This window comes from Coffea arabica, chromosome 7e, assembly GCF_036785885.1.
Source record: "Coffea arabica cultivar ET-39 chromosome 7e, Coffea Arabica ET-39 HiFi, whole genome shotgun sequence".
NCBI classification, from domain to species: Eukaryota; Viridiplantae; Streptophyta; class Magnoliopsida; order Gentianales; family Rubiaceae; genus Coffea; species Coffea arabica.
In genome coordinates, this window is record NC_092323.1 from 5191107 (window position 1) to 5204487 (window position 13381).

At 37.1% G+C, this 13381-nt stretch overlaps 2 protein-coding genes across 2 annotated transcripts; both read left to right on the forward strand.

The window, feature by feature from the left end:
* Positions 1–3392: 3392 nt before the first annotated feature.
* Positions 3393–5267, forward strand: LOC140011207 (GDSL esterase/lipase At2g23540-like). The gene is made up of 5 exons (XM_072059912.1): positions 3393–3702; positions 3819–3949; positions 4181–4429; positions 4557–4812; positions 4923–5267. The coding sequence occupies exons 1-5, from the start codon at positions 3438–3440 to the stop codon at positions 5144–5146; spliced, it is 1125 nt and encodes a 374-aa protein (XP_071916013.1). The 5' UTR covers positions 3393–3437; the 3' UTR covers positions 5147–5267.
* Positions 5268–11879: 6612 nt separating this feature from the next.
* On the forward strand, positions 11880–13325 carry LOC113701425 (dof zinc finger protein DOF3.4-like). Its single transcript, XM_027222077.2, has one exon. It carries the CDS (start codon positions 12241–12243, stop codon positions 12967–12969), a length of 729 nt encoding a protein of 242 aa, XP_027077878.2. The 5' UTR covers positions 11880–12240; the 3' UTR covers positions 12970–13325.
* The last annotated feature ends 56 nt before the right edge of the window (positions 13326–13381 follow it).

Here is a 13381-nt window from a genome sequence, read left to right on the forward strand (position 1 = left end):
TCTATTTGCTTAGATAGATGTTTCTGCTTGAACATTGGTTGAATAATGGTAAGGGTACAATGTGAAAATGGTATATTAGGAGCTCGGGAAGATGTTCTTTCCTAGCTCATGAAGTTGAAACCCACTCAATCGCTGATGAATAGCAGTCACACTATACAAGTGAACATTGATCATATAATTTCTGAAGCATTCTTGATGGGAGAAAAAGACTTTGGGGTTAAGAATCAAGAAATCATATAGAGAAAAAGTTGAAAGTAATGTAAGGCGAGATTATAGAGCTTTCCTAAAATTGATTCTTTATTTGGTTCATTATTTTTGAAATAAGTTCAATTCTTGGACCTCCTTTTTTTTGCACATTGCTTTTTCATTTTTTTTGTGTTCGTCCTAGATTAGATTAATAGTTTAAATATACTTTCAACAGTAATTAATTTATAATCAGTTCCACAATTTAGATCTTAATTTTCTTTTTATGACGTTTGTATAACCTATAAAAGTGTTGGGTATATCATAATTGTTAACGTGTCTAAAAGAAAATGCCTTCTTATATACAAAACAATTAATGTCATTTTTATATACAAAAACAAGTAATGTCATTTTTAATGTGAAGTGCCTTATTGAATTTCACTTTGTGTATTTCAAGCTTCTCTGGCCTCCAAAGACGAAAATTCGTTGAGAAGATTTTGAGTGCCCTGCCCAGTTTCTTTTTTTTTTTTTTTTTGAAGTTTAAGGAAGGGATATTTGAAGTTTAACGACCGTTATACAACTTTCAAAATAAACAAATTCATTCTAATTTTTTGTTTATAATTTTATAAAACAAATCGCGGTCACTTTCACAAAAGTCATATTTTTCCATAAAAGACCAACTCTTTATGACTTTCCTCCATTATAAGAACAAAGTACCCATTTTTCCATAAACAAAGTTATTTATTGGATAAAATAAAAATAAATTCGTTTTTCAATAAAAACACCAGTTCTTTATGACTTTCCTCCATTATAAGAACAGAGTACCCATTTTTTCATAAACAAATTTATTTATCGGATAAAATAAAAATAAATTCATTCTCCAATAAAATACCAGCTCTTTATGACTTTAGAATGAATCATTACAATCTCGCTGTCTCTATCACCATCAACTTTTGACTCCCTACTTCTTCCATCCCACCCAACACCAGAACGAAAAAGATTTCACAAAAGATCTAATCTTGCATGAAATGATCAACTATAAAGCTTTATTAATATGCCAACCTTTTTTTAAAATTAAGAAACAAAATGTATCAATAAGAGACAAACAAATACAAAATATCATTTTGTTATTTTAATTAAGATACATATTTAATATACGTAGACAGAGCAAAACTATAATGAAACGAACAAATTTATCTCTCATTTGTATATAATTATTTAGAACTTGGCATAAACAAGTGATTGCAACCCAATAATTTAGGAAAAATTATTGAATTTCACTTTGTGTATTTAAAGCTTCTCTGGCCTCCAAAGACAAAAATTCGCTGACAAAAAAAGACTTGCAGAATACCTATACTAAAAAATATACTTTTCTACATAAATTATTATTTTGATTAGTTCAAAACTGGGCAGGCATTTTATATTTCTATCGCGCGAAGCGCGTTCATGCCTCCTAGTTTTATAGATATGAGCAATGTATAGACATACAGTTGACTCCCGTGCTCCAAATTCAAGCCACAAGGAAAAAAAAATATGGGTGTTTTTTGATAAGAGATTATTTGAAGGAACACTATAGTACTTTTGTGATGGTATATATATGTGAAATAAAAAAAAATTGTGTTTATCATACAACCTAAATTACATCTTAAAATTAGTAACCAAATCCACTTTACGTTATATTCAAAAATTTAAGGCAAATAGTCACACTAAAATCTCTAAAATGAATAGTGATGGTGAACTGACCATACCAGTATGGATTTTGGTCAATAAGAGGGCTAGCCACCCATTATACATTAAGTCTAATTCAATATTTGAACTTAATGCGTTTAGATGTTAACATATTTAGGCTAGGCGCTTTTGATAATCAAAATTAGAACATCTGAATTCATTAAATAGCACTGAATTTTCTAAACAAAATTTGGTCCAAAAAATTAGTGAAACTATTCACTTATCATTTAATATGATATACATTCAAATGTATTAAATTTAATATTTAATAATTTACTAATTTAATAAATTTATATTTCAAATTTCAAATTTTAATTTTATCAAACGCACCCTAGCTATTCTACAACATGAGTTACCCAAATACCAATTCAAAAGTAGCACGTTGGTGGCACATGCCATTAGTATTTGTTGGATCGATACACGAACTTGGGCTTGGATCTGTGGGCGTGGGAAATGGGCCTAACTGCCTCAGATGAAAGATAAGTTTCCCAACTAAACCCAGAAAAGTGAGCCCGTAAGCCTCGAAAGGACCCATTTCTCTCTGATATAATCGAACTGCAGACAGCCTTGTAGTATAATCGAACCAAACTTCAACCTCTTTATTTGCCGTGGTCAGACCATCAGTTTCAGCAAACTTTCAGTTTCAGTCCGCGCATTTTACATACGTTTAAATTCAAGATTTTTTTTTTAAAAAAAATTGTATTGAAATTATGTACTTTTTTTTTTTTTTTGGTTTGAAAAAGAACTTATGATATTTTAGTAGACACTTAAAATCAGAGTTCACGTTATCTATCATTATTATTACTTTTGTATGAAAATCAGAGATAAGCTCAAGGTGGAAAATTGGACATAGACAGTACGTGATTAATTGGACTGCATGGTACTACAGTCCATGTCGTGACTCCATTTTTATTTTTATTTTTAACGAGTCCATACTGCACTCAACGGTAGATAAGTCCCTCACAGGACTCCAAAAGTTACCGGCTTTTGGAGTTACTGTGGGGATTATGTTTATTTTACGTAAGTTCTTACTTCAGTAAGAAAATGTCAGAAAGAGTCCATACTGCACACAACTTCCCGGAGTGTCAATAGAGACTAGATGCCAAATACCAAACACACCTAAGTTCTTACTAGAATATTCTTTGGAGTGACCTCTGGATCATTTTTTTAAAACCAGCCTGATCTAAAATATTGAAGTTTTCCACTTGACTTTCAGGAGGTGATATGGTTTCTTTTACTAGAAGCAATTTGATCCATTTTCATGCAGGTTGTGCCAGCAAACTCTTTGCTGATGACCTACTTGTTGAAATTTCACCGCCAGCAGGTCTTCCTCGTTAATGACCGGCAATGGGGTCTTACCAAATGCCATTTCAATCGCGACAAGCTATTGCAAGTTTCCTAACCAGTTTGGCTTCTTTTTTGTCTAATTCGGTGACATAAATACTTCCTCCTGCATGCATCTTTCTACGGTGTGTTCAAGAGCCTTTGGCCTAATTAGCTCAGAGGGTTGTCGATCGGTCTGAGTTATGGCTCCAAATTACTCCCGCTTAGTAGCTTTGCTTCTCCTGGTGATCATTAACCTAAGTTCCTTCGGAAATTGCCAATACGATGAAGACACAAAACAAGGAGCTTCATATATTTTTGGAGATTCTTTAGTTGATGCGGGAAATAATAACTATATACCAACTTTGTCCAGAGCTAATATTCCGCCGAATGGAATAGATTTCCGTGCATCGGGAGGAAGTCCTACGGGAAGGTACACAAATGGAAGGACGATTGGAGATATCATCGGTAAGTTTCATTTTGTTCTTGTGCTTTAAATTTGTTGACAAGGTGCCACTTTCGCTTTAACAGGATCCCATGATTTTCTTTCTTTGGTGCATTAAACTTTTCTGCAATTTTCTTAGGGGAGGAATTGGGACAACCATACTATGCAACACCGTTTCTGGCTCCAAACTGTACCGGAAAAGCCACACTGCACGGAGTTAATTATGCTTCTGGAGGCGGCGGGATCATGAACGCCACTGGACGAATTTTCGTACGTTATCATCAGCTTTATGTTTTTCTTTTTTGAGTTTCATGATCAAGATACCCTCTTCTTCCTTATTATTATTATTTTTTTAAATCTTTTTTCTTCCCTCTCCATCGTCTGGGATCTTATGTTGCTCTGAGCTTTTCAAGTACTATTAAATGAAGTGAGCTGTCAGTTTTTCCTTCAACTTTCTTGATGATGATAATCAGGGGCGGGTTCTGTGATGATGTTAAACAGGTAAACCGGCTTTCAATGGACATCCAGGTTGATTACTTCAACATTACTAGGAAACAAATAGACAAATTGCTTGGTCCGTCTGAGGCAAAAGAACATGTATCAAAAAATTCGATTTTCTCCGTCACGATTGGGTCCAACGATTTTCTCAACAACTATTTACTTCCCGTTATTTCGATGGGTGCAAGAATAACACAAAGCCCGGATGCCTTCATAGATGATCTTCTCAACCATCTAAGAGGTCAGCTCACGGTAAGCAAGGCACAGCAATAATACCATATTCTTCATTTGCCTAAATTTTATTATTCATTCACGTATGCATTAATTTATTGACACCACTGGTTCTGGAATCACCTACGTTATTTTTCTTGGGCGACAGAGACTTTACAAACTGGATGCTAGAAAATTCGTCATCGGAAATGTGGGACCAATTGGTTGTATCCCATATCAGAAGACGATCAACCAGTTAACTGCGGATCAGTGCGTGGCATTACCTAACAAACTTGCACTTCAATATAATGCTCGACTCAAGGATCTGCTTGCTGAACTCAATGATAATCTCAAAGGAGCTACATTCGTGCACGCAAATGTGTACGATCTTGTGATGGAGCTCCTGACAAACTACAAGAGTTATGGTTAGCACTTGGATCCTTTTTAGTATTCGCAAGGGTAACCTTTTTTTTTTTCCCCTAGCAAAAATTCTCCCTTTTGATTCTTTTAAACCAAGATCTGAACCCTTCTGCAGGATTTACTACTGCAAGCAAATCGTGCTGTGGAAACGGAGGTCAATTTGCCGGAATAATTCCATGCGGGCCAACATCTAGTATGTGTTCGGACCGTGACAAGCATGTATTTTGGGACCCTTATCACCCAAGCGAGGCCGCAAATATTATTATTGCCAAGCAGTTAGTGGATGGAGGTCCTAAATATGTATCTCCCGTCAATCTTCGAGAGCTTAGAGATCTCTAAAGAAACAATCAATAGACATTTCTTCCTGTGCTGTGTGTGCCCAAAAAAGATGAAAAAACTATTCTTCTTCCTTTGACATTTCTTCTGTTCATGAATTTCTTATTAGATTGTCATGTTTTAATCCGATTGAAAAAAGAATTTCATTTGTAAGAGCTTTCCCAATGATCCAATAAAGCAAATGTTGAGGAAATAGTTGGACGCAATTTTAGAGAAATTTTTTTTTTTTTAAAAAAAAAGCAAATTTCATTAAGGAGATTGCTGAAAATCGTCCACCGCGATTTGATTTACATAACAAAAATATGCACTTATGGTAGGTTAAGAATACATTGAAAATAACAAATCTGCAATTTAACTGATACAAAAATGTAAAAAATTATGAACAGATCTAAAAAATACAAGAAATTTTAAAATATTTTTTAATAAGATAATCGCTGCAACTGCCTTTTATGCATGTTGCAATTGTCAAACCTACTGATCAATTGCTTTAAACTCTAAGGATAACAATTAGGAAAAATAACCAATTTCATCCCTAAATTTTTTTTACTAATGCCGATTTAACCCCAACTTTTATTTCTGATCAATTTGATATTTGAACTTATTTTCCAGTTCCAATTAAGAACCTTTGTAATGGTATCGTTGTCTAAAACCGATCTGACTTTTAATTGACTAATTAAATGGAGGTATTATGGGAACACCACTTACGGGTCTGTAATAAAACAAGGAAATAGTGTAAAAAAATCACCATATAAAACTTTTTTAAGTATAATCTTGTGGTTTTTTTACATGATATACTTGATTAATCATAGCTTCATAAGTAACGTTTCCATAGTTGGTTAATTAGGAGTCAAATCAATTTTAGGTGGTGGCGCCATTAGGGAGGTCCTTAATTGGAATTGCAAAATAAGTTCACATATCAAACTGGTTAGGAATAAAAGTTAGGAACTAAATCAATACTAATGAAAAAGTTTATGGACGAAATTAGCTATTTTTTCTAATAATTAATGGGTTTTTTTTTTTTTCTGAGAGGTGCTCAACGGTTCATCGTTAAGATATTCAAATCACATCTAATTTACTCTGTGAGTGCATATACTAATAACTATTATTCTACTCTGCGTTTATAAATTTCTTTCATTCAATTTTATATTTTTAAAATGTTAATACCTGATTTATATTTTAACGAGTATTCAATAAGCATTCGTTACACAAGCCCCTAGTTAATTTAGTTTATAGTCCGTGTCTTCTCAAGTGCTCGAGACACACAGGCATCACACTCAGAGCCTTCAAGAGAGTGTCGATGAATTTAACAAGGAAAAATTAGTTCGAAATACGACTTGTTGCCGTGATATGTCTTTCGGATCATTCATCGTTTTGTGCATTATTGGTGGAATAATGGAGTGCGGAAGCTTCATTATTTCACAAAGTTGCGCAAAACTTAACGGAATTCGCTGGTTGGTTTCGTAGGCTCTTCGATTTGTAGGTAAGCGGATGTGCTACTAACAGGCACCAATTGGTTGGCCTAAACTGTTTACTGTCTGGATTCTGGACGCCGCCACAACAGTATACATCAATGGATTAGTCACGCCATCAGTAGCTAGCTGATCAAAATTCAATTATTCAACCTTAGAAAAGAGAAAGAAAGAAAAATGTAGCACGGCTTATATTATATTAGCAATCGATGAGTTTAATAAGCTCTAAATACATTGTACTGTATACATAATAATCCTACTCCCAAAAACCCTCGACATCCAAATATTTCTGGGTCTCTCTGTATCATTATTATCACCACTCCAGCATTATGGTTCAACCAAAAAAAAGTTACTTGCTGGGGCCGGCCGGTTATCCTGATCATATATCCCGATACTTGCAGATTGCATATATAGAGTAGCAAGTACGCAGCTATTCGAAATAGAAAATGATAATTCTCTCGTCTCCTCGTGTTTGGTACTTTGGGGTATTTACCTTCGTACATAGATGAAATCCTTTTGGTAATAAACAAATAAATTTAGCGCATACAAGTTAATTGCATGAGCATTTATTCTTCAAGATCCAGCAAAGCAGAATGGCTACATATATATATCTTCTCTTAGAAGGCGGATATGTGTGTATTGACTAGTCAAAAAAGTTAAAATCTATAATCACGTAGAAAAAAGATTAAAAAAACAAGTCAGCTCTTGTTAGTAAGTACTACAATAAAACCAAATTTTTGTTTCAATTTTTTAAGAAAACCAAAAATATTATCATGGAATAAATTAAATAAAAAAAATCGAAAAGTCTAGGGCTTATAACATTACATGCGTGTGATTATTACTTTCGTAATGCTTAAAACATTACAGAATGTCTACAAATTTTTTAATTGTGTATGTAAGGAAACCATTAACCAATTCACAACTGACATGTTAAAGAAACTAATATCACATCCGATTAGTCAAGATCAACTAAGCTAATTAATAAAGATCTTGTATTATTCCACTCAATGCAAATAAAATTTGAGACGGAAACACTAATTGGTCTTCATAATCATAGCAAAAACCCATCATGTTCTTTAACTCTAAGCACTTCGAATTTAACTAAGAAAACGGGGACTATAATTTACACGATTCAATTTTAGTTGAGAAAATTGGGATAATAACTTAGACGTGGACTAGAATTGACTTCCGATTTTTTTTTTTTCCCATTCTTAGATGCATGATTAGTATTAACGGTGGCAAGCCCTAGACTTGCAGTAGCACAGCCCTTTGATCCAGCGTTCGATTGATTTTTTTTTTTTTTTCTGACGAGGTGGGTGTCCGGGTCAAGTCCTTAAAGGCGGCCCGACTAATCCCACTTCGGCCCGGCCCGGCGCCCCAACCAGACCTAGCACGTTAGATGCACGGAGGAATCGATGTTGCTGCGGAGATTCGACCCCGGGACATGAGGACCCGAGGAAGAGGCGCCAACCACCAGCCCATTCACGTGGGGGCGTTCGATTGATTAATTGTCTATTTTTTCTTCTTACCTCAATGCATTGTCTTCTCCAATAGTGTGCATTCGTACACACATATATAGATATACTATTTCTCTTTCATACATACATACTCATTTTTTCTCTCTTACATAATTTCCCACAAATATATACATTTACTCTCTCCCTTTCACACATACACACATTCTTTTTCTCCTTCTATCTTTTACTAGCATACATACACACACATTCTCTCTCTCTCTCTCTCACTCACACACACACATATACACGCACGCACAAATGTACATGTACGCACGTATTTTTAACTCGCATTTGCATGCGTAAACACACACAAATTCACATTTCGTATTGAAACTTCAACTTAACAACATTAATGAGTAATATTTAAAGAACTAATTTAGAATAGTAAAACAAGTTATTTGTATTAAATTATATAATATACATATAATAAAATTTTTGTAATTCAATGCTCAAATTCAGTATATCATCAAACAGTTCGGCCAATTCAGACTTCAGTCCCTGAATTTTAGTTTTCAAATTTCAAACTTCATATTTTAGTTTTTTGCAAAGTCCAAGATTAAGTCTTACACCCTTCCTTCTTCATCCGCCTACTCTTACTCCAAATCTCCTCCTCAAATAGTACTTTAGCTGATTATTCCATTAAGAAAGTCGAGATTTAACCAAGGATTTGGAAGTTTTTAATTAATACTCCTAGATGATGATCATTTGAATGGCAATTCAATTGTAACGTTTTAGGAAAAAAACACAAAAAAGTCTCCTTAAGGTTTGTAATGTTTTGCACTTTACCCTTTTATGTTATTTTTTTTTGGCACTTTATTCCTTTGACTAGTAGTCAAAACATTCAAGTAATCATTGTGGTGACAATTAATAGGTAAAGGACAATGATATCTCTGGTAAAATAATGGATAGACAAAACTGCCTATGGGTATGGGTCAAACAATAATAATATTTTTTTCCTAAAAATACCCTTCTCAGACGAAAAAAACTTGCTATTGTTTATATATTTTGCAAAGAAAAGCAAGAAGATCATATGTTTGACAATTCTTAAAAAAACCAATTTTTTGATTTTCAAATTATTTTGTCAAAAAGTTAAAAAAAAGACATTAATTTATCGTACAAATCATGCCTTATAATTTTGAACATCCAAGAAATCTCCTTCCAAATTTTTTTGGTGTCTATGATTTTCTTAAGAGTGGTTTTTACCACATCCACAGGTTTCTTACTTTGGTTCTTTTAGATGTTGTGATGGACAACATCTAGAGGAAGAGTAACAAAACGAATTTGAAGAATTTTGAGAAATTTTATTCCTTTTTTTTTTTAGCAATTTAGGATTTGGAAGATTAAAAGATCTAGTGAACGATGGAATAATAACAAAATATTTATGAGATGTTCCTTTATAAATAATAGATGGGGGCATTTCTATCAAAAACTTTAACAACTTAAATGGGGGGGGGGGGTATTTTCATCTAGTTTAATGTTTCAATGTATGATTTGTTTGTTGCATTGAACTAACAGAGGGGATAAAGTGCTAAAAAGACAACATTTGGGGAAACAGTACAAAGCACTGCAAACATTAGAGGGACTTTTCGTGATTTACTCCAAAATTTATGATTTCTTCGGGTGTGGGCCGGCGTGGAAGAAGATGGACATCAAGAATCAAGGGCGAACCAGATCAAGAATGAGAACTACCAATATTCCCCTTAGCAAAAGACAAAAAGAAAAGGAAGTCCTAAAAGCAGAAGAGCAGAGACCCAATGTACACACTGTCGACCTACATTTGGCAACCAAATGAACAGTCAAAATTACCGTACTGGCACAGTAACACACACATATCCTGTGAACATGAATACTTGGACAGAAAGCGACAGCAGATTAGAAGTTAGAAAGAGATTTTTATGCACTACACCAATCCAGCCAGCCAAAGGGTACAAAGGCAATGTTGGCATGCAGTTAATATAGCAGCAGTAGAAGTGTATTATTGATAGTTTGAGCAGCTAGCAGCAGCCCATGCCAAATGGCCAATTGCTGGAAAATCGCCCTGGCTGCGCCAGCAACTGCCTGCATGCATGATGAATCGTTCTTGCAGTCCTACAAGTACCACTGCTACTAATGCACACCCCTTGACTACTTGCGCAGCAGTGCGCGTGCCGGAGAGAATCGCCACAAAATTTCTGAACCCTGTCAGCTGACATATCTGACACCTGTTGCTTCCTTAGACTACAGCACCAAGAGAGTAGAGAGTACCTCTACTTCTTCATTGGTTGACCAAAGAATTTTAGTTTCATTTCTGGAGGGCCGGGAATGGAGGGGAGCAGAGTAGTTACCGTGGGGAGGAGCACATACGAGAGGGAAGAGGACAAGGGAGCGGAATATCCGGCAAGAATTAGAGTACGGAAGATGATGGGGAATCTGAAGAGGGGAAGAAAACGACGGGTCTCGTGGTGTCGGGGCGGGGGAGAGGGGGTCCCGGCTCAGTGGGGTGGTGCAATCCAATAATTGCACTCCCACGCTAATCCGACATTCATGATATTGTCTGTACAAATTCAACACCAGTCTATCAGTACACGTCTCCTCAATCTTTATCTTCGTCTTACACGCAGCCCCGCTGTAGTTGCAGTAAGCATGTCTTCTGTGTGTTTGTGATTTGTGTACCAACTACTACCAGTATTCCCTCGCTTCGAGAGTTATCCCGCTCAGGGCTTTCAATTTTGGCCTTACTCGTCTGCTTTTGCTGTGCTATTTCTTGCTCCTCTCATCCAGAGTCGTCGTCTTGGGATCCCGTCTCCTTCTAGATCAGATGGTTACTTGAAATCCCAAGCAGGCTAATCAGACCTTTTCTTTTTTGAAATTGAGGAAATGTCCACGGTAGAAATATATCTATAGTAGTTGAGTCGATGCCTTGCGGTCATTTTAGTGCTTCATCATGTGGTATTCGATAAGCTGAAGTCACGTTACTATTATTTATTATTTGTGTCACTAGGATTTATCTCAAATTTTAGTCCAATATCTCCTTACGTGTTACTTATAACCATTATCGGACATGATTTATCTCAAAGCTTGATGATTGATCATATCATCAGAACACAAACACGCGAGATTTGTGAGCAATGTTGTCGATCCTTTACTTTAGCAGCAGCAGTGACTCAATTACAATGAGGACGCATCACGGAGTTGCGGACACTGAAATAGTAGCAAATCAACAGATGGCGCATTTAATCTTAATCTCATCCCTTGGGCGTCATCTGCAGCTTAGGATCAGCTCAACACAAGAGCCGAGCCCTACCGAAACCATTAAAGATTGATAGAATCAATTAGTGTGATTAGTGCATTAACCTTGAAAGGCACTTCTTGGGCAATAAAAAATGCCACACAAGACAAGCCTTTTTTGGGCTGCTAGACAAACTGGTATGTACTATGTATGGAGGCGCCATGTACTTGCCTTGAATCATAGGTTGATCATTACTACACCGAACCTCTAGAAGATGTTTCTGCAAATTTATCCTTCGATATAATTCGCGTGAGCTACTACTATAAATCAAATTTGGGACGCAACTCTTTTTTATTTGTTTTTCAAAAAATTTTGGCTACTAGATCTTTTTAGGAGTATCGGTTCTTCTTCTCTTATACTATAATATAATAATTAGTTAAAGGGAAAAAAGAATCAGAATGTGAATAACAATTAGCACACTGAGCCATGCCTGTGCATCTACCAATGTAGCCCAACAAGAGCCTTCATTTAGGAGCCGACCCCTAAACAAACAAACAAAACAAAGCCTTGTTTTCGAGCCGACTGAAATATGTTTCACATCCCCCCGTTAAGAGAAAACTGAAAAAGCTGCTCACTGTTGGGACCTAACCGTCAGGACTCAACTCAGAAACTGTTTCTTCAAACACTCAAGACAGAATCTCTTTCTCCATCTCTCTATCTCTCACGCACAACCCACACCAAACCATCCATAAAACCCCACCTAGCTTCATGCCCACTTAGGCCTTGGACCTTCCAGTAGAAGAAGTTCCTTCATTCCTTCCTTCTCTCTTCTCTCTTCTCACTTCCACAACACGAAGGCAAGACACCACAAAACAGCCGAAGAAAAAAAAAATCAAAAAGAAAATGCCTTCTGCAGATAGCAGTGAACGGCGAGGCACAAAGGCAAACCAGGTGGGCTCTGGCGCCCCGCCATCAGAGCCCGAACAACTCCAGTGCCCACGCTGCGAGTCCACCAACACCAAGTTCTGCTACTACAACAACTACAACTTCTCTCAGCCTCGCCATTTCTGCAAGTCCTGCCGCCGCTACTGGACCCACGGTGGCACCCTCCGTGACATCCCAGTTGGCGGTGGCAGCCGCAAGAATGCTAAACGTTCGCGCACCGTTGCCTCCGCTGCTGCCTCCTCCGCTTTCTCTTTCTCCTCCAGCGCTTCCACCTACGAGCACCGCCACACGCAGGCCACCACGTCACAGCTCCTGACTCCACTCGGCGTTGATCATGGCGGTGCCGTACCGTTGATCAGCGATGCTAAGAGCGGGGTGAACGCGTGCGGAAGTTTTACTTCGCTGTTGAACACCCAAGGGCCTGGGTTCTTCGCGCTTGGCGGGTTTGGGGTTGGGCTGGGAGCTGGGGTTGAGGACATGGGCTTTGGGCTTGCGAGGGCCGTATGGCCCTTCCCCGGACTCGGGGTGGGAGAGGGCGGCCCTACTGGTGTTGGTGGACCAAGTGTGCTAGGGAGCACGTGGCAACTTCAGAGTGGAGAGGCTGGGATTGTCGGTGGGGACTGTTTTACCTTGTCTGATGTTGCTATTTCCACGGCAGGCCATGGCATGAAACGAGATGTGTTCTGAGTTCTCTGTGCGGACTTGGGATTTTCCTTCTTGCTGCTCGGTCGGCGATTATGGTAACAGTCATATTTTGGTGATGAAGCCTTTTGGAAGCACGTTCATTAGATGAAGAGATTAGAAAGTGAATATGGTCGAAAAGCACAGCATGGGTGGACATTTGATCTTGCAGGTTCAAATTAGTACCAGTTTTTAGGACTCTACAAAAAGACGAAAAAAAAATCATGTAATTGTCGGAGCTTGGCTGACTGATTTAAGGAAGTTCTTCTGCTAAACTTTCTGAAGTTAAGTTTCCGCAATTGTTCTTTGTAAAATGGCTGAGACAGTAGTGTTAATCTTCCACAATTCCGCTATCTTTGCAATGTGATTTTCGTCATTGGCAAACTACTAAAATGTGAAAAAGACAGCAGAGTGATTT